Source organism: Leishmania donovani, chromosome 20 (genome assembly GCF_000227135.1).
Source record: "Leishmania donovani BPK282A1 complete genome, chromosome 20".
Classification (NCBI taxonomy): domain Eukaryota; phylum Euglenozoa; class Kinetoplastea; order Trypanosomatida; family Trypanosomatidae; genus Leishmania; species Leishmania donovani.
In genome coordinates this window covers 464,924-484,474 of record NC_018247.1, presented here as the reverse complement: position 1 = coordinate 484,474, position 19,551 = coordinate 464,924, and the positions used below count along the sequence as shown (strand labels likewise).

Below are 19,551 nucleotides of genomic sequence, written 5' to 3'. Positions count from 1 at the left end.
TTTCGTCGGCCGTTCCGTTTTTCCGTCTATGCGCGGTACCGGAGGAAGACACGCCAGACGACTTCGCATTGTGGTGCATTGGCAACGGGGGTAAGCACAGGTGTAAAAGAAACGAAGTCGCATGGGCATGTTGTGTCTATGCGTGCATGCCTGTGTGTGCGTGTGTGCGTGCGTGTGCGTGCGTGCGTGGACTATTGAAGTAGGCGAGTCGCTGCAAAGCAGCAGGGCTCATGGGCTTCCGCTAGTGGCATTGCGCGTTTCGGCTGCTGGCGGGGTGAGCAGGCAACCAAAGCCGACGATATCCTCCAGCGTCTCCGCGGAGCGTCCAGCGACGCTGTCACGCAATGCGCCGGCCTTGCGGGTGCGGCACCACCACCTCCGGAACACGCGAAAACGCTCCTCTTGTGTCGTGCGCACGCCGGCGGGGAACTCGCGGCCCACATCTCCTTCCGCCTTCCCATTATCACCCGTTGAGGAATCCCGCACGGAGCGACGCATCAGAAATCGAAGAGGGATTTCGCGACCGAGCAGTGCCGCGGTCGGCTCCGCCATGTCGTGGATGCTGAAGGGCGCCAGCGTCGATGCGGATGCCGCTGCGGTGCCGTAGTAAGCCTCTGCCGCGCCATAGGGTAGCAACAACTCCACCGGACGCAGATGTGCGTGGCTGCATGCCTGCCTGCGCAGCTCAAGCGCGCTTGGCGGCCACTCGCACCGAACGGGTATGGTCAACGACGGAGGCGGCGGCGCGCCGACTACCACGCCGCCCGCCTTGGAGCCGCCGCAGCCTAAGAGCGTTTGCTGGCGCCGATCTGCCGGTGAGACGCCACGCACGACAGGCGACGCCGTCGATAGTGTGGACGCCACGCTCGCACCAGAGGCTGCAAAGAAAGACCGCCACGCAGAGTTTACGCCACCGCCATCACCACTGCTGCCACTGGTGCATCGAGTTACACATGCGCTGGCCTCCTCGCGTGGGTGGTAGGTCGGCTCTGGAGCTGCAGCAGCCTTTCTCTCGGACTTGTTTGCGCGAGTGAGCTTCTTTCCGGACGACGACGACGACGACGGCGAACGTCCGCACCGCGCCGGCGCCTGCAAGGGCGTTGTGTAGTCCACGCGCGCGGTGGGATGATCGGTCGTGGCCAACTCCTCTACAATGTCCGCGATGTAGCACACGTGGGCGTCCAAGAACCAGCGCTCGTAGCGAGTGCTGTGCTGCTCATTGTGAGCCACATTGGAGAGATGTCGACCCAGGGCTGCGTCCCACTCACTCGCGGCGAGGCTGACGCGGCGCCGAAACTCTGCTTCTACAAGATGCTCGGCGCGCCGAGCGCCGATCACCTTCGCATCGCACATCGCATTATCGCCCCCGTATGCGGCTGATGTGGTCTCGAACGGCGTCGCTTTCATCCTCTCTCGCGACCGCTTTCGCGTGACCGACTCCGACGACGTCGCGGCCTCCGCCGCTTTGGGCATCCGCGCTGTGTTGCTGCCTTCTCGCAGTGAGAGGAGCAGCACCTGCAGCTTGTTCAGCCAGTAGCGCACGTCTGTCGTCGTGCGGCGGGCCGCGTCGCACTGCACAGCATTCACCAAGTTGTGCCCCGGCAGGAGCGGGGGAGCCACATGCGCGCCAGCTTCATCGTCGGCGATGTCCCAGGCACCAAAGATGTGATGGCGGAGGTGCTCGGCAAGCCGACGAAATAGGCCTGTGTCACATACGGTGAGTCGGGCCGCCATGCGCTCCAGCTCCTGCTGAGACGAGGACGACGACAGCGACGCAGCACTGTCGCTGACGCCGGGAGACGTGGCCGGTTCGTCCAACCGCAACAAGTCCAGCTCCACTGCCCCCACCGCCAGGAGTTGCGCGTACAAGGCAGAGGGCGGGAGCGGGTCGACCACAGTGAAGGGCGTCTGGGAGCCAAAGAAGCTCGACACGAGTGTGGCGTTGAGCAGCATGCGCGTGTAGCGTGCAGCCACCGCGGCAGCAGCGGCTGGGGTGGCGGTGCTGGTGCCGCCGGGCCCGCCGCCTCCACCGGAAGCGCTGGTAGTGGAGACACCGGCGCTTGCCCCGTTCGTCCATGCGCATGCGGCCGGCGCTGCGCTACCGGACGTGCCGCCTCCACCGGAAGAGGAGAAGAGTGGGAGGAACGAGGCCGCAGGAGAGCCACACACCGGCGCCATACCCGTGCTTCCGCCACTGTCGCCCACCGCAGAAGGGCTTCTGTTGCTCTCGTGTGCGGCGGCCGTGATCGTGGTCGCTGTTGCTGTCGAAGCGCCGCGGTTGCCTAGGTCCGCCTCCACCTGCAGCGCTTGATGTGCCGCCTCCATCGTGGCCATTATCGAGTTCAGCCCCGCTGCATCACACAGCTGCCAGTACGTAGGCTGTATGGCAGATGTTGGCGAGGCCGAGCTTGTGTGTCGCTGCTGCAGCTGCCCGTCTAGGAGGGCGAGGAAGGGCTCGGTGTCGTAGCGCTGTGCAGTCGCTGGGTCGGAGGAGACGGTTACAACGATGGGCACCTTGCTGCGGCGCGCGAGGTCACGGATGGCTGCGTAAAAAGGCTTGGCAGACTCATCGCCGAGGAGAACATCGGCATCCTCGAAGAGAAGCAAGGTGCCGGCGTCGACAGGAGTCCCTGGGGCTGTGGCGGCCGGTGGTGGTGACGACGAGGTCGCAGCGGCGGCTGGGGCAGGCGCCTCGGTCACCATATCCGCATCCGAGACCTGCTTGGCTGCGTCCTTTCCCTTGATACCTTTGACTGTCTTGCTGCTCGATACTGCGGCGCGGCCGCAGCCCTTGGCGAAAAAATTTGCGACTGCCTGGGCTGAGATGCCGTTTACCTTCAGCGCCTCGCGCCTCTTGAGCTCCGCTTTCCTTTCGGCGGCCTCTGCCTCAGCCCTGGCCCGCTCCACCATGACGGCGTGCTGCTGCTTCAACTTCGCCAGCTCTTCCTCTGCATTAAAGCTTCCTGTTGTGCCGGGCCGTAGGCTGCTAAGCCGGTAGCTGCGCGTGAGCTCCGCAAGCAGATGCTCCACCGTCTTTGAGCAGCGCCGCACCGACGCGTTCATCTCCACCACGTGAAAGCCGAGCAGCTGCGCGGCCACGTAAACGGCGGCGGTTTTGCCAGAGCCTGTCGGACCAGAGACGACAGCGATGTTTGTCAGCTCGTCCTTCGCCCCTGCCTCGTCTTGGTCGTTTTCCGCTGATACCATCGATGCAGTGCTGCTGCTGCTGCTGCAGCGCGAGCTGGGCTTTGAGGATGAGGAGTACGATGAGGATGCGCGTGAGCGGAGTTGGAGGGCCCGGCGGGCGGCTGCACATCGGCTGCTGCCGCGAGGTTGTGTGTCTTGCACTACGCCTTCGCCCTCACTGGCGTCGTCGCCGCTGCCGCGCTGACGCTTCTTGCCGCACCCGGCGCCTTGCCTTTCGCTGCCCCACGTCGCGGATGATCGCAGCATCGCTTCCAGCATGGCCGAGGCCCCGTTGCCGGCTGCCCTGCCGCCGAGGCGACCGTCGTTGTCGTCGTCGCGGTGAAAGTAGCCCTTCTTCTTTGCACGCCGCCGCTGCCGCGCCACCAGCAACTCCCGCTGCTCCTGCTCCTTCTTGGCAAGCCGTGCGCTGCGCAGACGGTTGCCAAAAGCATCCTCGTAGTAGGTACCGTTGTTTGCAGAGCCCAGTGCCGTGCGCCGCGCCTCCTCGCGCATCTCCTTGAAGAAAGGCAGCCCAGCACAGACGCGAGGGACGACGCCATCGGTCCAGCTCGTGTCTTTGTCGCTGGTGGCAGCGGCGCCACCGTTGTTGTCGTCACCGTTGCTTAGCCGAGATTGCCCCGTGACTGCTTTGGGACCACAAAAGGCGTTGGCCGCAACGACCAAGGGTGTGATGCCGGTTTTGACGACATGCTTCCACGCATGGCAGTAGAGCTGATAGGCGTGCGATGCCAACGCCAGTGTTGACGGCTTCAGCTGTGTCTGGCCCGAGGGTGGCGACAAGGGTGTCACGGAGGACGTGATGCCGTACATGGCGCCGACGGAGATGGCGGCAGTATCGCGCATCCCTGTGTTGCTGCCAGCGGGCTCGCTCATGCCTAAACAGGAGACCGGCTTTTGCGCCACAACTTCCTTAGCAGCATCTTTTCCATCGTCGTGGTCCTGCGCCGCCTTCGCATTCCGCTCGGCACCGTTTGTGGGCGGCGGGGTTGCCGCCGCTCCAAAGAACTTGAGAAAGGCTGAGCGCCTCTCTTGTTTCAGCTGTGCCTCTTGAATCTCAACGGCGTGCTGTGCCTGCTGACTGACGCGCTCCACTGTCGATCGGTTGGGCGGAGGCGCCTCGGCAGTGGTGCTGCTGCTGGCTGCTCTGTGAGGTGCTGGGGTCGGACTGGCCACTACCACCACTCCTCCGTCATCATCGCTATCGTCGCCGTCATCGCCGCTGTCGACGTTGCCGTTGCGACTGTTGAGCTTGACCACGTCAGTTCGCACGCGCTTGCGACCGATCCTGCTCCGACTCCTGCTGCTGCTGCTGCTACCGCCCTCGCTCACGCCGCCAACGCTAGCGCTGCTACCACCACCAGCGATGCCTCCCGTCTCACCCGCTATGCTAGGGCTGCTCTTTTTCCACGTGCGCAGCCACTTCAACAGTCGCACCGTCTCCACCGCAAAAGACGTCGTGCGCAGCAGCGGGGGAGGGTACTTGAGGTACAATAATGTGCCTTCCTCCCCAAACGGGAGCGCTGCAGCGGGCTCAGCAGCCGCCAGAGTCGGGGGCGGTTGTGGCTCTGCATTTGAGGTTGAGCTGCTGGGCTCTTTGCTGGCTGGCCCTGACTGCAACAAGCCAGACCCCCCTGCGCATGCTGCACGTGTTACTGCCGTGCTGCCGCCACCGGTTCTGTGGCGGCGCAAGCAGAGAAGCAACGCGGCGTAGCGGACAACGTCCTCTGTGAGCACAGGTAGCTCGTACGTGCGCCTGGCGTGGATGGCCTGGTCTTCTGCGTGCCGCGCAGCACGTTGCTTCAGCTGCACGCTCTGGTAATGGCGAAGGAGTGCCTCGATGAAGGGGTTTAGCGGCCTGCGAAGCCTCTGCGCCTGGGCTGGGGACATGACCTGGAGAAGGCGTTTGGAGATGTTACCCATCTGTGGCGTTGCCGTTACCTTTGACGACGAAGACAAGCATGCTTCGGCTGCCAAAGACGTCGAAGCGCCGCCGGCGCGGCCTTGTTGCGCGATCGTCTCTGTGCCTGTCTCCACAGCCGCCTCGACAGATGTCGCGAGCAGCGATAGAGGTGACGCACCGAGTTGTGGTTGCGGTGGCTGGAGCGAGATAGGGGACTTGACCGAGCCAGCACTACGGCGACCGTCACGCCCACGCGAGGGCAGCAGCTCAGCAAGAAGCGCAGCGCTCGAGGAGAAAGATGCACCCTGAAGAAGCTCCACGCCGCGTAAGAGCTGTTCCTGCTGCTTGTCCAGCTGTGCACGTCGCCGCTGCCTGTGTGCATCCTCGCACTGGTAGGCGTGCCGCAGCGCCTCGCGGAAGCGCGCTTGTGCACTGTTCTCGCGTTGCTGATCCACTCCCTGCGTCGAGCCAGACGACACTAGTGACGACTTCTGCAAGGTGGTCGGCGAAGACGTCGTCGCGGTGGTAGTGAGCCACGAGCCGTTCGCCATCGCCCCGTGTTCGGGCGGGTAGCGTGCCGCCGTCGCACCATGAGGGGCTCGAAAAAGCGAAGTCTGTTGAGGATTAAGTAGGCACACCTTCCCTCTACGCGTGCCCGTGTCGTCCCGGGGGGAGAGCGAGCTACTTCCTTCAACGTCGCTGTCGTATGTGGCAGCGCTGCTCCTGCTGCTGCACGAGTAGGCCCTGGCGCGCTTGCGGGCGGTGTTGGCATCGTACTTCTGCCCGTTAGAGATGTCCTCCAGAAATTCATTGCGGTGCTGTGACGCTGTACTGTGTTGGCGCGTGCGATACACTGAGGCCGGTAGCGTTGTGGGGTTGGCAACATGGTCAAGGCATAGGGTCCCGGCACTGTCATTCATCTCGCTGCATGCGCCATCCTCCTCTGCGCCGGTAGCACCGTTGAGGTGCTCAGAGTAGTGGCGCATCGCTGCCTGTACGCCGTAGGTGAAAAAGTCTCTCAGCCCTGACGCCTGCAGGATGGGCGCGGCGCAAAGAAAGTGCGGCCCCGGGCCTTTGTCGGGATCGTCGCTGTCGCACGAGTGCTGCTTCGCCTCAGCTGCGTCTGTGGCTGCAGGGAGGGCCGGACTGACGGAGCTGCGAGTGGGCGACGAGCCCAATGAGGAAAAGCAGCAGCTGTAGCGGTGTACCGTGAGATCTGCTCCATGCTGCGGATGCTGCTGCCGCACTGGCAAACCTTCCCGGTCATCTGCATCGCCGTCGTCATCATCGCACAGTACCCGTGATGGCATTGTGGGCTCGAACGTGGGAAGGCGGCGGGTACTAGCACTGATGCGCCCCGCTGATGCAGTCGATGGAGGTGACGTGGCTCGCTCGCGGCAGCACTGCGACGCCCCTATGTCCTCCTCGTCAGACACACACGTCACACTCCGCAGCGTCCGTTCGCTTCGCTCACGGCCTTTGTGGTGACTTTGGCCTCCGCCTCGTCGCCTCCGCGGTGGTGGCGGCGAGTCTGATGCGATGACCACAACGCCGTCCAAAGTGCGAGACGCTGCTGCTGTTGTCTCCGCTGGCGGCGTCGACACAAACTTGCGGTGTAGCGTGCTAGTCAGCCCGAAACTGGCATCCTCGACAACTATCTCGGCGGGACCCTCTTTTCCACGATGCGAAATCGAAAAATCAGAGCTGTCACTACTGCCGCAGCTGTATACGCTTTCAGTTACGAAATCAATGTCAGCCTTCCGCGTTGCATCCATGCGTACCGTGGCACTCACTTCGCTTCCGTGGTCAACGGTGAATACTGCGCTCGCATGCACCGAGGGGGCCGCTGCGCAGCGACCGCGGCCTCTGCCTCTGAGCTGCCTCGGCGCCGCGTTCGGTTCATCTAAGGTGCGCTTCCCTAGATTCTGCGTTCTATCTTCAGTGGTCATCGACGAGGGCTGTGCCGGCGCCGATGTTGTGCACGCGGGAGCGTGTCGCACCTTCCGTGGACCACCAACCATGGATGAGGGCGCGACAGCCTTTGGCTACCGGACAAGCGATTCGGAGCGAACTTATCTTTTATGAATGGAACGGAACGAGTGTGGCTGCGCGTCTATCTGCACGGGCGTGCGCGTCATGAGGAGAGCAAGAAGTGCCACCGTGTGTGGCCACCGGCAGGCGCACGTCGACGCTGTGGAGCCAGAAAGGAAAGGAAACGAAAGAAACGAAAAAAAAAGCGACGAGCGTTGAGGCGTGCGCCTCCACCAACACCGCCACGGGGGCACCAGCAGGAGGGGCTGCGCGACTCGCCACACTGCACCCACACGCACTCACACACCCACACGGAGAAGCGAAACGAGTGACACGCCGCAGACGCTACGTATGCGTGGGCGCAGCAGTGGCACATGTACGAGTATTTCCTTTTTCGTTGGTGCGTGCCCGGTGTGCGGTGCAGTATACGGGATGCCACACGCGTGTTGGGCGGTCAGCAAGTACACGCGCACGCAACAACGACACACACAAGCCATAAAATCGGGAAGGCCGAAGGCATGAGAGAGAGCGAGAGTGGGCAGGAAGAATGAATAAGCGCGTCATCACGCACCCACATAAGAGGTAACGCAGGGGTGGTGGTGGTGGTGGCCTGCCCGCTTCCACTCTTGCCGTCGTCACTGCCGCGTGACATTGGGCACACCGACCTGAGCATCTGACACTACTCTCCTTGAGAAAAGAAACGGATGTCTTGGCAAGAAAGGAGGGTCGTCTGCAGAACAGAGTAGGGCATAGGCGTGAGGGGTGGTGGTGGTGGACGGATCTGTTGTGTCAGCAGTACATGCAGAGCTACAGCCACATGCATTTACGAAAAGGTATGGAGCCTCTCAGCATAGAGCGGTTTTTTGTTGCCTTCTTCGCGGTTCCCACAGGTGCACCCCCCAAAACATACACCCGTACGCACAACCGTGCAGAAACTCCCTCGCATCCGTGAGATGCCCCGCGCCCCTGCGCTCAGTTGCCCTTCCACGTCTGTGTGATGGGAACACCGCACTTGGGGCACTCCTGCGAGTACCGCAGCCACTCCTCTATGTGGTGCACGTGACCGCCATGTCCACAGGATCGAAGCCAGAAGAACATGCCCTCCACAATTTCTTCGCAGATGACGCACGTCATGGCGCAGCGGTTGTGGCAGCGCCGACATGCCGCGTTGTTGGCGGTGGGGTTCGCGTCGCACCAGTCGCAGCCAACGGCGGTGCGCCGCTCGGGACGACGGGCCACGCCCACGCCGGCACCCGCAACGTGCAACTCTTCCCCTTCGTCGGGGTTGTCCCCGTCTCGCTCAGCGTCGGGAGCACCGTCGACAACGTCGTCGAGGCTGCGACGACTGTGACGGGAGCGGAGACGCGTGATGCGTCGGTTGTGCTGGCCATGCGGCAGCAGGCGGGAGGAAGAAGCAAAGACAGACTGAGAACATTGCGCCAACAACGCTGCCGGGCACGCTGCTGCGCCCTCGCCGGCGGCGCCTGCGTTCAGGTGCGACCTTCCGGTTGTACTGGCATGGCTGCTTCTACCGTCCAGCTCCGGCTCTCGGCCGGTGACTACCTTCTCCAGAGGGATTACTTCATGGAGCGGATCAACGGCCGATGCCGCACGGTCATTGGTGCTGTGCTCGGAGGGCAAACCGACGCCCGAGCAGGCGGGCGATGCAGGCCTTCCATCAGCTAGCCTTGCCCCAAGAACATCATCGTCCGCAGCGACCGAAGGGCTCGAGGACGTCGGCGACTCCACCGACGGCGTTGTCGCGACAGACGACGAGTCGCCATCGTCCCTGTGGTAGTACATTTCCGAACCACATCGAATCGCTGCCGTAGCGTGGTGGTGTTCGCCGTGTCCCTTGCGCCGCGACCGTCGCATGCCGGCACCTATCGCCTTCGTGGCGCTGCTGACGCCGCTGTTGCTGTTGCTGTCGTCTCCTTCCTCTTCGCTGCTGCTGCTGTGGCGGCCACGACGCACGACTAGCTCGTACAACCGCACTGCGGCAGGAACGGCGTCCTGTTGGGTTCGGCTCCACAGCTCCGCCTTTGAGCAGGTGCCGCAGTACACATAGGTCATCTGCTTCTCGTACGCGATGTCCGCAGCGCGCGGCAGCACTGGGTTCGTCGGCTCGCGAAAGATTTCCGGCATAACGAGGAGGAGCTCGTTGAGCGGCACGTAGAGCTGGCGCGCGTACAAGTCTGCGGTGTAGGTCTCCAGCCACTGAAGGGCGCGTATCTTCCACTCCTCCGGCGCGCAGTAGTCCGGTGTGGTGCACAGATCCTCAGCATTGCGGGCGTTCATCCACGCACCACGCACCCCTTCCAAGTCCGCGTACGCATTGCGCGACTCCAGCGTTATGCCACCCGTGGCTGCCCCCTGCCTGACACCAGCGCGGTTACCATTGGCGTTGTTGTCAGGCCGGTGCAGAGCCTGTGGCGTGGGGGACATGGCGTGTGCTCGGTAGCTGGGGGGCGCAGTACCACCGCCACCGAGGCTGCCGACCACGGCAGATGCTGGTGGTGTGTCGTTGAGGCGTCGTGAGCTGTTGTCGTGGCTGCGCGAGGGAAGACTGCTCGTCGAGGCCGAGGCTCGCAACAAACCTCCGCTGCCAAGGCTGCCGACAATATCGGATCCCCCCGTCAGCCGTGGCGCACCACCGCCGCCTGCCAGCATTGCTATGGAAGAGAGGCCACCCATAGGTGAGCTGACATTCCCGGCGCGGTCTTCCGGCTCAGCGCCGCCTCCGTTTACAGAGGAGAGAGCGTCGACGCTGGCGGATTGACGCAGATGCGGATGAGGTTGTTTATGCAGATGATGCGAGGCTAGGTTAGGGGAGAGCGGCATCAGCGGGCATCGAAGAAAAAAGAGGCAGAGCCGACGGAGCTCATCCACCTCTTCCAGCGACGGTATCTTGCCGTCGGTGGCGTATTCGCCGTCGTCGCTGTCTGTGACGTCACTGACACAGTGGAGGCCGATTCGCGTTCCCCCCGCATCGTCGTCGTCGTCGTCCGTCGACGGGCTTCGTAGCGGCGGCGCAGCGGTGCTGGGGAGGGGGTCAGCCGCGGCCTCTGAGGCGCCCGGCCCACCTCTGCCGTCGCCTTCCTCTCCTTCCGCCGCTATCCCTGGAGCGAGCGCGACAGCGCGCAGTCGGTGACGAGGCCCTGCATTGTTGTGAGGGCTGCGCTCCTGCGGTGCTGCAGCTCGGTGACTGTCTCGCGCACCAGCGCTACCGTCACGGCTCACTCCACTGCCAACGTAGTGTCGACGAGCGCGTGCTTCGAGAGCCATCGCGTATGTCGCCTCCGCAACCTCGCTGTGCAGGCGCCACCAGAGGCAAAAGAGGATGTACAGAACGAGGCTGTACTGCACGTCTCCCATGAGCGACGCGTACTCAAGCTGCTGTGAAGTGATGGATATGATGAAAGAGACATGATGTGAGCGCCAGGCATGAGCGGCAGCGCGCCACCACTGCGCGCGCGGATCGTAGGCGGCCGCGTTCGACAACTCTGCAGCGAGTGCGGCGTCCGTGTGACCTACCTCGACACCTTCTACGTCATTCAGTGTCGTTGCGGCGTCGCCAGAGGACCACGCGGGACTGCCTGACACGTCGACCCCACTGTCGTCCCCGCCTTGCGATGGACGCCGATTTATGTGAGCACCGCCGCCCGCGAAACCGGCACAGCCGGCCTCCCACCGCTGGCGCATCACTTGCTCACAGATGCGCGCGTTTTCTTCCATCATGGCCGCGACCTTGTCATCAACATCCTCGTGACTTGGCACCGGCACCCCGTATCCCCAGTCGACCATGTGAGTCGGATCAGCACTTGGCGCACCAGAACGCACGTGTGGGGGCCCACGTGTGCTGCTGTTGCCCACACAACGTCGCTCTCGGCCAGCTGCAACACCAGAGTAGGTGCCGCCAAGCTGTGGGCAGTACGGCTCTGTGGTCTTCCGCTGCTGTGACCTCCACTCGACATCTTGGCGACCGCCTACGCTGCTGCTGCTACTGCTGCGCCACAACGAGCGCGGGAGAGCGCTCGAGGTATGGGCGCTGTGTGCCGCTACTTCGCGCGAGGAAGTCTGCGAGCGGGCAGGGTCGCGAGGCTGCGCTGTACGCATAGGATCGGCTCTGTGCGGCGCCGTCTCATCTGCCGCCGCTTCAGCGTCTGTGCGCTTGTGCCGCAGGGCTTTCATGGCCAGCGCCAGCTCGTAGCCCATGTCCCACTCGAGCGCAAAGCGCACGAAGGCGAGCTGCTCCGCTTGCTTCTCCAGGTACGACCAGCCGCACACCGCATCGCTCAGCACAAAGCTCTCCACGGCCACGGTGACGACTCTCTGCGAGGCTAGATAGACATGCGCTGGCATCAGCTGGGAGGCCGCGCTCGCCGAGCGCGTGGGCACGACGGCACCGCCGGACACGCGACTTCCCGCCGAGGCCAGTATCGAAAGCGGCAGCAGCAGTGGAGACGTGGTGGCTGTTTCTGACTTGAGCTCCGCGCTGGATGGGTGCAAGGCGGAGGAGAACAGAACTGCAGGCAGGTCGTGGCGGAAAGCAGAGGCCGCCGCCAACGTGGGTGAGTTGTCGAGGCTAGCAGGTGCCACTGAGAGAGACGCCACGCTGGCAACCGGCGCTGACGTCTTAGCAGCACTGAGGGAGAAGCGTGACACTCGTGGTTCTTCACTAACATTGCACTTCCCGCGGGCCTTGCAGCTGCCACCACTACCGCCGCCGCTGCACACGCGCACGCACTCATTCAACAGCGGGAAGAGTTGCGTGAAGACAACGCCGCTGCCGCCTCCGACGATGTCGAGGTCACCGGGCACCGAGGGAGGAGCCCCGAGAGAGGAGCTTGTGAGCAAGAGTGAGGAAGGACTGGGCCCACCACGACCGCTGCCGACGCGTTGCTGCTGTGGGGAATATGCGGAGCTCACGGAAGCGTTGGCGCTCGTCGACGCGCCAGGGTACGCAGGGAAGCTGTGTGCCGCTGCCGCGTGTACTTGGGCGGCCGGCGCTGTCGGGGCGAGCTGGTGTGGACTTCCACAGCTGCTACCACTGTTGTCGATGTGTATGACGCTGATCGGCGATGTGGCTGTGGACTGAGCTGGACCAAGACCAGACGAACCGTAGGTACCACTACCACAGGCGGCTCCACAAGGTGGCAGCTGACGCAAACGCGACGGAGGCGAGGAGACAGCTGCGACATCGTCCGACGATGGTACAACACTCAGGCTCGGAGTGACGTCAAGCACGCTAGCCAAGACCGCAGGGCCGTCGTCGCTAGAGTTGATGACGAGAGCTGCATCTTTCACCTGCGAACGGCCTGGCGAGTGGAAGATGCATTGATCACGGGGTTCGCTGGACTGGTCTCGACTCAATCGCTCTCGCCATGAAGCGCCCAACAGTCGCTTGATCCAAGCGACTGCGGAGGACGCGCGAGAGGAGCTGCGGCCAACGCGTCCAGTAGCCGCTGCTGCCTCTTCTTCCACATGCGTCACCTCGGGACACGGAGAAGAGACGTGGCCGCTCGCCTCAGCATCCCTCACAGGTTGACCTTCCATCCCTCCATCGTGATGGACGCCGAGGTAGGGATGGGGCGAGGCGCTGCTGACACCGCCGCCAGCGCCCGCATTGCTGGGGTGGCGCCTCAGTTCTCGGGAGTGCTGCGGGGAGACCATTCCCGCCTCGCCCACGTCCTCCAGGCTCCAGGGCGGGTGCTGGGGGAGTCCGATGGCGTCGGCCGCGGTGCCGCCTCCACCACCCAATCCACGACTGCCAGCAGGCCCGCCGCTCGTGCCTTCTCCCCAGATCGGCGCTACGGGCATGTGCTGCCCACCAGTCGACGACGAGGGGGTGGCAACCGAGCATCGCCGCGTCAACATTCTGCACTGCGGGCTCGGCGGCGTCGAGTTGGAGCCTTGCGACGACGTGGCTCGACCGCGGAGGCCGCCCGTCTGCGTGAATGGCGAGCGTGGGCGGCGCGACCGCTGCTCCTGCAGGGCCGCGATGCCACTCGCCATGCCGGGCCCAGTGGAGGGACTGACGCCGGAGAGCTGGTGCCGCCTGCTCGTCCACTGCTGGCGTAGTACGGCTTCCTTCGACACCTGAATGGCAAGACGGCGAACAAGCTGCCCGCACTCGCGTCGGATCATCTGATGGTAGTGGCGCCGCAGGGCCGCGTTAGTGTTGCGAATGGTGTAGGAGTGCCCGAAAAGGTCGGACACGATGGAGGTAGTCGGCAGAACGGTGAATGTGGTGAGTAGATCCGCGAACGGGTCGCGCACATACGCCGGCAGCATGGCCAGACATGCCTCTTCCTCTGCGATTCGCTTGCTGTACAGCTCGCCGAGTTCATCTCTCGACTTGGAATCAAGCTGCTGGCGTAGCCGGTGAAGCTGCTGCTTTTGCTGCGGCTTCACTGCCCGCAGCTGCACCCGCTCGGCGCTGGTCATGACGGAATCTTCTGGGAGGCTGTTCAGAAGACTGGTGCAGACCACGTCGCCGCTCTTGAAAATTGTCACCAGTGTCAGCTCATTGAGCCACGCAAAGTCGTTCGACTCGTTGGTCGTCGTGTCACCGCGCGGGGCGAGGTGCTTGACGACGCACACAGGAAAAAAGCCGTTGGTGGCATCCCAGATGGAAAGGTCTGTGTCGGTCGTCATCGCCGCCGATGCGAACCATAGCTGCGAGTGCAGCAGGTCAACCCAGGTGAAGGCGCCAGGGGCGGACGGGACAGTTGAGTTGGGCAAGTTGCATGCCGCCAAGAGCGCCTGGGCAGAGGGCGTGAAAGACATGTAATGGTGCCGCTTCGGCTCCGTAAGCCTTCCCATGGATGAGGGTCGCCATCGTATGCGGCTGATGCACACGTAGTTGTCGATATGGGGCAGATACGGCTGCTCGGCGAGATACGACGACGTGCTCGCAGGAACCATCTTGGCCATGAAGCTTGCGTCTGCACTTTCAGGGGCAGTGGCAGCAGATGCTAACGCCGACGAGGCAGCTAGTGGGCTTCCTTCGGTCTCTGATGAGGTGGCGGGTACCGCTGTCGCTGCGGCCGTGGAGACCCCCGACAACCATCCAGCGGCGGCGCCACCGACGGGCATGACCTGCAGGAATGATATGCGTGTGTCAGGCTTTGTCTTCTCGCGGCGGAAGCACACGGCGAGAAGGTCGGAGAAGATCGGGTGGAAGGCGACGGACAGGCCCGGGCCGCTAATGTCGAAGCACCGCTTCGCCTCCACTTGACGACGATAATAGAGCAGCACCTGTCCGGCGTTGCCGCACTCCGTGACCACGACAATGAGATCGGGGTTGGACGGTGAGAAGGCGATGTCTCGAACGACGCTGCGCGTGTTGTGCGCTGGCGGTCGCAGCACCAGCTGGGGCGCGTAGACGCGCCAGCCGTCCGTGGGCACCTGCCACACCTCAAAGTGGGTCGCTGGAGAGCTGAGAGCGAGAGTGTAGGGGTGGTGCGGATCCCAGACGATCTTCTCCACTCGCATGTACGTGATGTCGATGTTCAGCTCAATCAGCTCCTTCGCCAGCGGCCCTTTCAGGTTGCGCACAGCATGGGGCAGGTTTCTGGCCGCAAACCCCGTTGTGGAGAAACCTGAACTGGTAGGCGTGGAAAAGCTCGTCTCGTGCGGCGCGCTGCCTTGGGAGACGGAGGCGGCGCTGTAGGAAAGGGAGCTGACCAGTGACGCGGAGGCAGGTGTGTAGAGCCCGGAGCTACCGCCCAGGCTGGTCGTGGAGGCTGCCGGTGTGATCCCGCCCGAGGCGCAGTCGAGGTTTGTCACGACCGCCATCGCCGTCGAGCCGCCGCCAGCAGCCATGGCGGAGGTGAGAGTCTTGCCTTTGTACTGCGAACGCGTCCACTGCTGCGGGAGGTACGTACCGTCCGCCTTGAACTGGATGGCATCGAGGAAGATGGTCACTGTTCGCGCCGGCTGAATGAAGGCCAGAGAGGCCTCCTCAGTGCTCGGGTACCACGCGACGCTCTCCACCTTGTTGAGGCCGCCGAAGACACCGGTATTGCGCATCAAAAAGGGCGCAGGCCCTAGCGGCGGCGGCGGCGACGCAGGGAGGTCAGACGGAGCCGCGGTGCCGAGGGAAGCGTGAGCGCGCTCGCCGTCTGATGGCGTGATTGCATTCGTGTTTGCCTGTTGCTGTCGCTGCTGCTGATGTCGGTGCAGCCGCACTGCGGCCGCCACGTCGTGGCCCACTATTGCGATCACTTCCACCACGTGAATCTGACGAGTGCTGCCGATCGCCAGCGCGCGAAAGGTTGGATGGTAGTCGAGGCAGCTCAGACCCTCGCTGAGGCGAAGGTGGTTTGACAGGCCCGAGACGGACATGCCGCTTGTGAGCGTACTAGAAGGCCCAGACGATGAAGCTGCGCCGCCGTCTCCTGTCCCTCCTGCCATGGCAGTTGCCGAGGGAAGAGCGGGGCACGGGATTGTGCCATCGAGGCTGCACCGATATAGTGGCGGGGAGGTTCCGCTAGCCCCCTGCTGCTGATGCTGCTGAGGTGAAAAGGAGGGGCTTTGGCCACCCGCCCCGCCCCCTCGAGCCACACCTGCTGACCGAGCGGCCACGTTCACCTGGAGAACGGAGGGCGGGCGGAAAGGAGCGAGCCCGGGGCGCTTGAAAGTGGCGACCGATGGAGAAGTGATGCCATGGGCATCACCGTGGCCACCGGATGGGGGTAGGCCAGAAGGACTGGGAGCTGCCGACGTGTCGCTGCTGCCACCACGCTCTTGTGTAAGTGATGCCTGCAGGGGGTTCGAGGCACCCGCGGAGGAGAAGCCAGCCTTTCCTGTCGCTGGTGGCACCGCGTGGTCTGCGGCGGCGCCTCCTGCAGCAGCACGTGGCTGCGTGTCCGCCGGGGACCGTTGCAGATTTTTGCGCAACGAGGCGGGCATGCGCTGATGTGTGTGACGCGTGCGAGTGTGCCGCCGTGTGCACGGCACGTTTCGATAAAGGAAGAGGAAAAGGACAATTTCCTTCAGCAAAGAAGACACGGAAAATAGGGTAAAGAAAGAGGAAGCTCACGCGAGATGCGTACAGAAGAGTGGTGTTGGTGGTGGGCACTCTAGTGGGAGTGGGTGTTGAACGAGTGCCAGCGAAGAGGCAGACAGATAGACAAGGGGGGAGGAGCAATGAGTGGAGGATGGCGAAAGGCGCGTGCTCCGCGACGCAGAGAAAACGTACCTGCCGCTCAGGTTATCGTCGGAGCGCCAGGAGGAGAACAAAGTCATTAAAGTCCGGCTCGTAAATCTTGTCTGATGCGTTGACATGCACAGAGGCTGCACGCATACCCAACGAGAGGCGCAGACGCCTCCGCGTGACAAACCACCAGAAAAGGAGGAGGCGCCAAGCCATCGAGGACGGCGCCGTAATATAGGCGTCGCGGCAGTGGTGCAGCGCACAGCGGTTCCGCCGTTTCTCTTGTTCACTTGCGCAGGTCCATCGGACTAGAAACGGGGATGCGGAGAACGAGAGCCGAGGTGGACAGTGACGCTCCAGAGAACGCAGACAACACCACCACCGTACTCTTCCACCACATGAAACCGAAAGAGTGAAAACACACACACACAAAGAGGCGAAGCAAAAAAAAATATGGAAGCTTCTGAAGTGGTTCGCAAGGCTGCGGAGACACAGGAAGAGGGATCAAGACGAGGAAGAGAGCGAGCAACGCGTGCGCAGACACCCATGGCGCGTCGCCCATCACCTAAGCCGTCTCCCTCCCGCTTGCTCACTACTACTTCTTGCGCTTGCCGTGGCGTGCCTTGCCTATGACACGCTTTTGCTGCTGTGCAAGTCGCCACGCCTTCACGGTGGACTTGGACAGAGGACGCATGACGAAAGACTTGGGGGCCCGCGCGGCGCGCCGTCCGGCCTTGTGACTGGCTGCTGCAACGCGCATCCGCGCTGCAGCAGCCAGTCGCAAGGGCGGACGGCTGGGGCGTCTCTGCAGTGGCGGATGCGGCTGGTGCATCGACACGGAGGTCGCGGCGGGCATCTTTGACTGGCGACCACGCTTCCTGGAAATGGGAGAACTCCTCTGCGCCGCCAACGCCCGTGGCCGGCGTGAGGTTTTCAGTTTCCGCCCTCGCTTGAGCGCCTTGACTCGCAGTTTTTCGGACTTCACAGAGGCCTTGTGGTGGCTTCGTTGGGGTTTGGGCGCCACCGGCGCGAGCTTGATTGAGTGTGTGGGGGGGAAGAGCGGGGACTGCTGCTGTCCTCCAAGACGCGCGGGCTTCGATGACGCCGGCACAGCCGCTGCTGCCGCAGGTCGACGGGCTTTTATGACTCCTGCAGTAATCGCCTTCGCTTTTCGCTTAGCCAGCTCCCGTGCGAACAGCGCAGCCAACGCTCTCGCGTCCTCTTGCAGCGCCACCATTCGTGCCTTCTCCGCCTTCTCTGCCGCCTTCTCCTCTGGTGTGAGCATCAGCGGTTCGGACGAGCTAAGGAAGTCAACGGGATTCATGAAGCGGCTGCGCACTGGCATCGCATCCGTGAGGAGGTACGATGGCGAGAAGGAGGGCTGGCATGATGACGTCTCCTCTCCGGCCGCGTAGTTATTCATCGACGCGACAGCGCTGGAAGATGGTGGAGAAGCCGCTGAAAGCGGCTGCGACAGCGACGCAGGCGATGTGCGAGGGCAGCGCTCGTGCTGCTTCTTCGGGGGTCGGCCAGCACACCGCACTGGGCTGAAGCCTCCATGCACCCTCGGTTTAGTTTTGAAGCGAGCTACTGCGGTGGAAAAAACCTTGCGATGGGATGCAGCAGCAGCGGCAGCGACAGCGGTGGTGCCTGAGGAATAACCGCACCGCCGCTTGGGCGCTAAGCAAGCGAAGAAGAGAGTGAACATTACTGACGCAATCGTGCTTAGTGCCCACGCGTGGAATGTGACCGCAGGCAGGGCAGCAGCCAAGAGGGGGTACAACGGTGAAGATCGCCGCCCAAATCAGCCATGAACCCACGGAAAGGAGGAAAGCGCGCAGGAGATTTGTTGCCTTGCTTGCATGATGTGATAACGTAGCTTGCCAGGCGGTGAGGGTCGGGGGCTGTGGATGATGGCTGTGGTTAGAGAGCCAGTGCGTGTGCGCGTACAGGGACGCTATTTGTGGGAGAAGATTTGATTCGGTGGCTGGGTCAGCAGGCGGGAGCAGCGCCAGTGACGATGTAGAGGATAGTGCCCTTGCTGTTGCTGCAGAGGAGCTTGATCGTGGGGTGCGTGTGGGTATCCGGGGTGGGAAAGGGGCGAAAAGGCTGAGTTCTATGAACAACAACGAGGGAGAGGGAGAGCGACTGGGATAAGGACGGAGGGGTGGGGAAGAGATGCACACCGTCAAGTAGAGTGTTTAGACGATCTATGAGTTTATGGACTGGTCGACGAGCAAAGAAGAAAGGAAAAACGAAGCGAGAAAAACAGAGAAAAGACGGATGGTCGATGGCGGGTGACGCCACGCAGCTCTTGTGCTGTGAGACTTCTTAACCACGCTGCGTATGAGCGATCGTCCTGCTCACCTTTATGCCTCTGTTGTTGCAAAAAAAAAAGTAGTGTCCAGCGCCTTTACATTTCGTTTCCCTGTGCTGCTGCTGCTGCTCTTGTGGGAGATGGAGAGAGGGCCGCCGTGCTGCATCCGTGCGAGGGAGCGGTGTGGAAAAGATGGGTGGTGGCGCCATTCAGGCCCCGACAGAGAACGTAAGCAGGAGAGGCACGAAAAGAACGAAGCGGCGAGTGATGGGTCACCGAAGTGCCGCGAGGAGGCGGAGGAGCCGAGCAAAGATAAAAATGGTTGGGGGCGGGGCGTGGGGATGGCACATGAGGAGGATGACTTACGAGCGAGTACCTTCACTCGACTGTCGGGTCGGGCTGACTGCACGCACAGTAAAATGCGGGCGGAATGCGCACAAAGAGCAAGAGATCAAGTGAGTGCGAGACAAGGACTTCTGAGAGAAGGTGGCATAGGCGACGCTGCTTCCCCACCTTGGTGCCACCGCAGCACGTCTCCCATGCTCCACCACTTTCCATCTTCTGCCTTGACAGAGAGGGCGCGCATGCGTCTCTCCGTGTCTTGCTTCGCTGCCGTTGTTTTGCGGATTTGTCTTGTTCGTCCTTTGCGCAGTGAAACAGATGTGTCGACACAAACAACCAACGCTGGTGAGGTCGCTCTTCTTCGTCCTCCTTTCCTGCCAACAAGAGTGCGTTGCTCTGCCATACAGCACGAGGCCATACGTCCCTCGGCCCCTGCCACAGGCCTCATCCGCGTGGTGCGAAGCATGCCGTAGACACAGGCGTTGTAGCAGTGCGCCGACCCAGCCATCTGAGAGCACGGCCTCTGCACAAAACTCTCCCCGCGCGCACACGATGCTGGTCGCCACCTGGTGCATTCCCCTCGGGGGGGGGGGG

General features: G+C 62.9%; 3 protein-coding genes across 3 annotated transcripts; all 3 read right to left on the bottom strand.

The window, feature by feature from the left end:
• Positions 1–228: 228 nt before the first annotated feature.
• Positions 229–6,093, bottom strand: LDBPK_201110 (hypothetical protein, conserved; the record flags this gene model as incomplete). Its single annotated transcript, XM_003860404.1, has 1 exon — positions 229–6,093. The coding sequence occupies one exon, from the start codon at positions 6,091–6,093 to the stop codon at positions 229–231; it is 5,865 nt and encodes a 1,954-aa protein (XP_003860452.1).
• A 2,017-nt stretch (positions 6,094–8,110) lies between these two features.
• Positions 8,111–15,556, bottom strand: LDBPK_201100 (hypothetical protein, conserved; the record flags this gene model as incomplete). Its single annotated transcript, XM_003860403.1, has 1 exon — positions 8,111–15,556. The coding sequence occupies one exon, from the start codon at positions 15,554–15,556 to the stop codon at positions 8,111–8,113; it is 7,446 nt and encodes a 2,481-aa protein (XP_003860451.1).
• Positions 15,557–16,893: 1,337 nt separating this feature from the next.
• On the bottom strand, positions 16,894–17,721 carry LDBPK_201090 (hypothetical protein, unknown function; the record flags this gene model as incomplete). Its single annotated transcript, XM_003860402.1, has 1 exon — positions 16,894–17,721. The coding sequence occupies one exon, from the start codon at positions 17,719–17,721 to the stop codon at positions 16,894–16,896; it is 828 nt and encodes a 275-aa protein (XP_003860450.1).
• Positions 17,722–19,551: the final 1,830 nt, after the last annotated feature.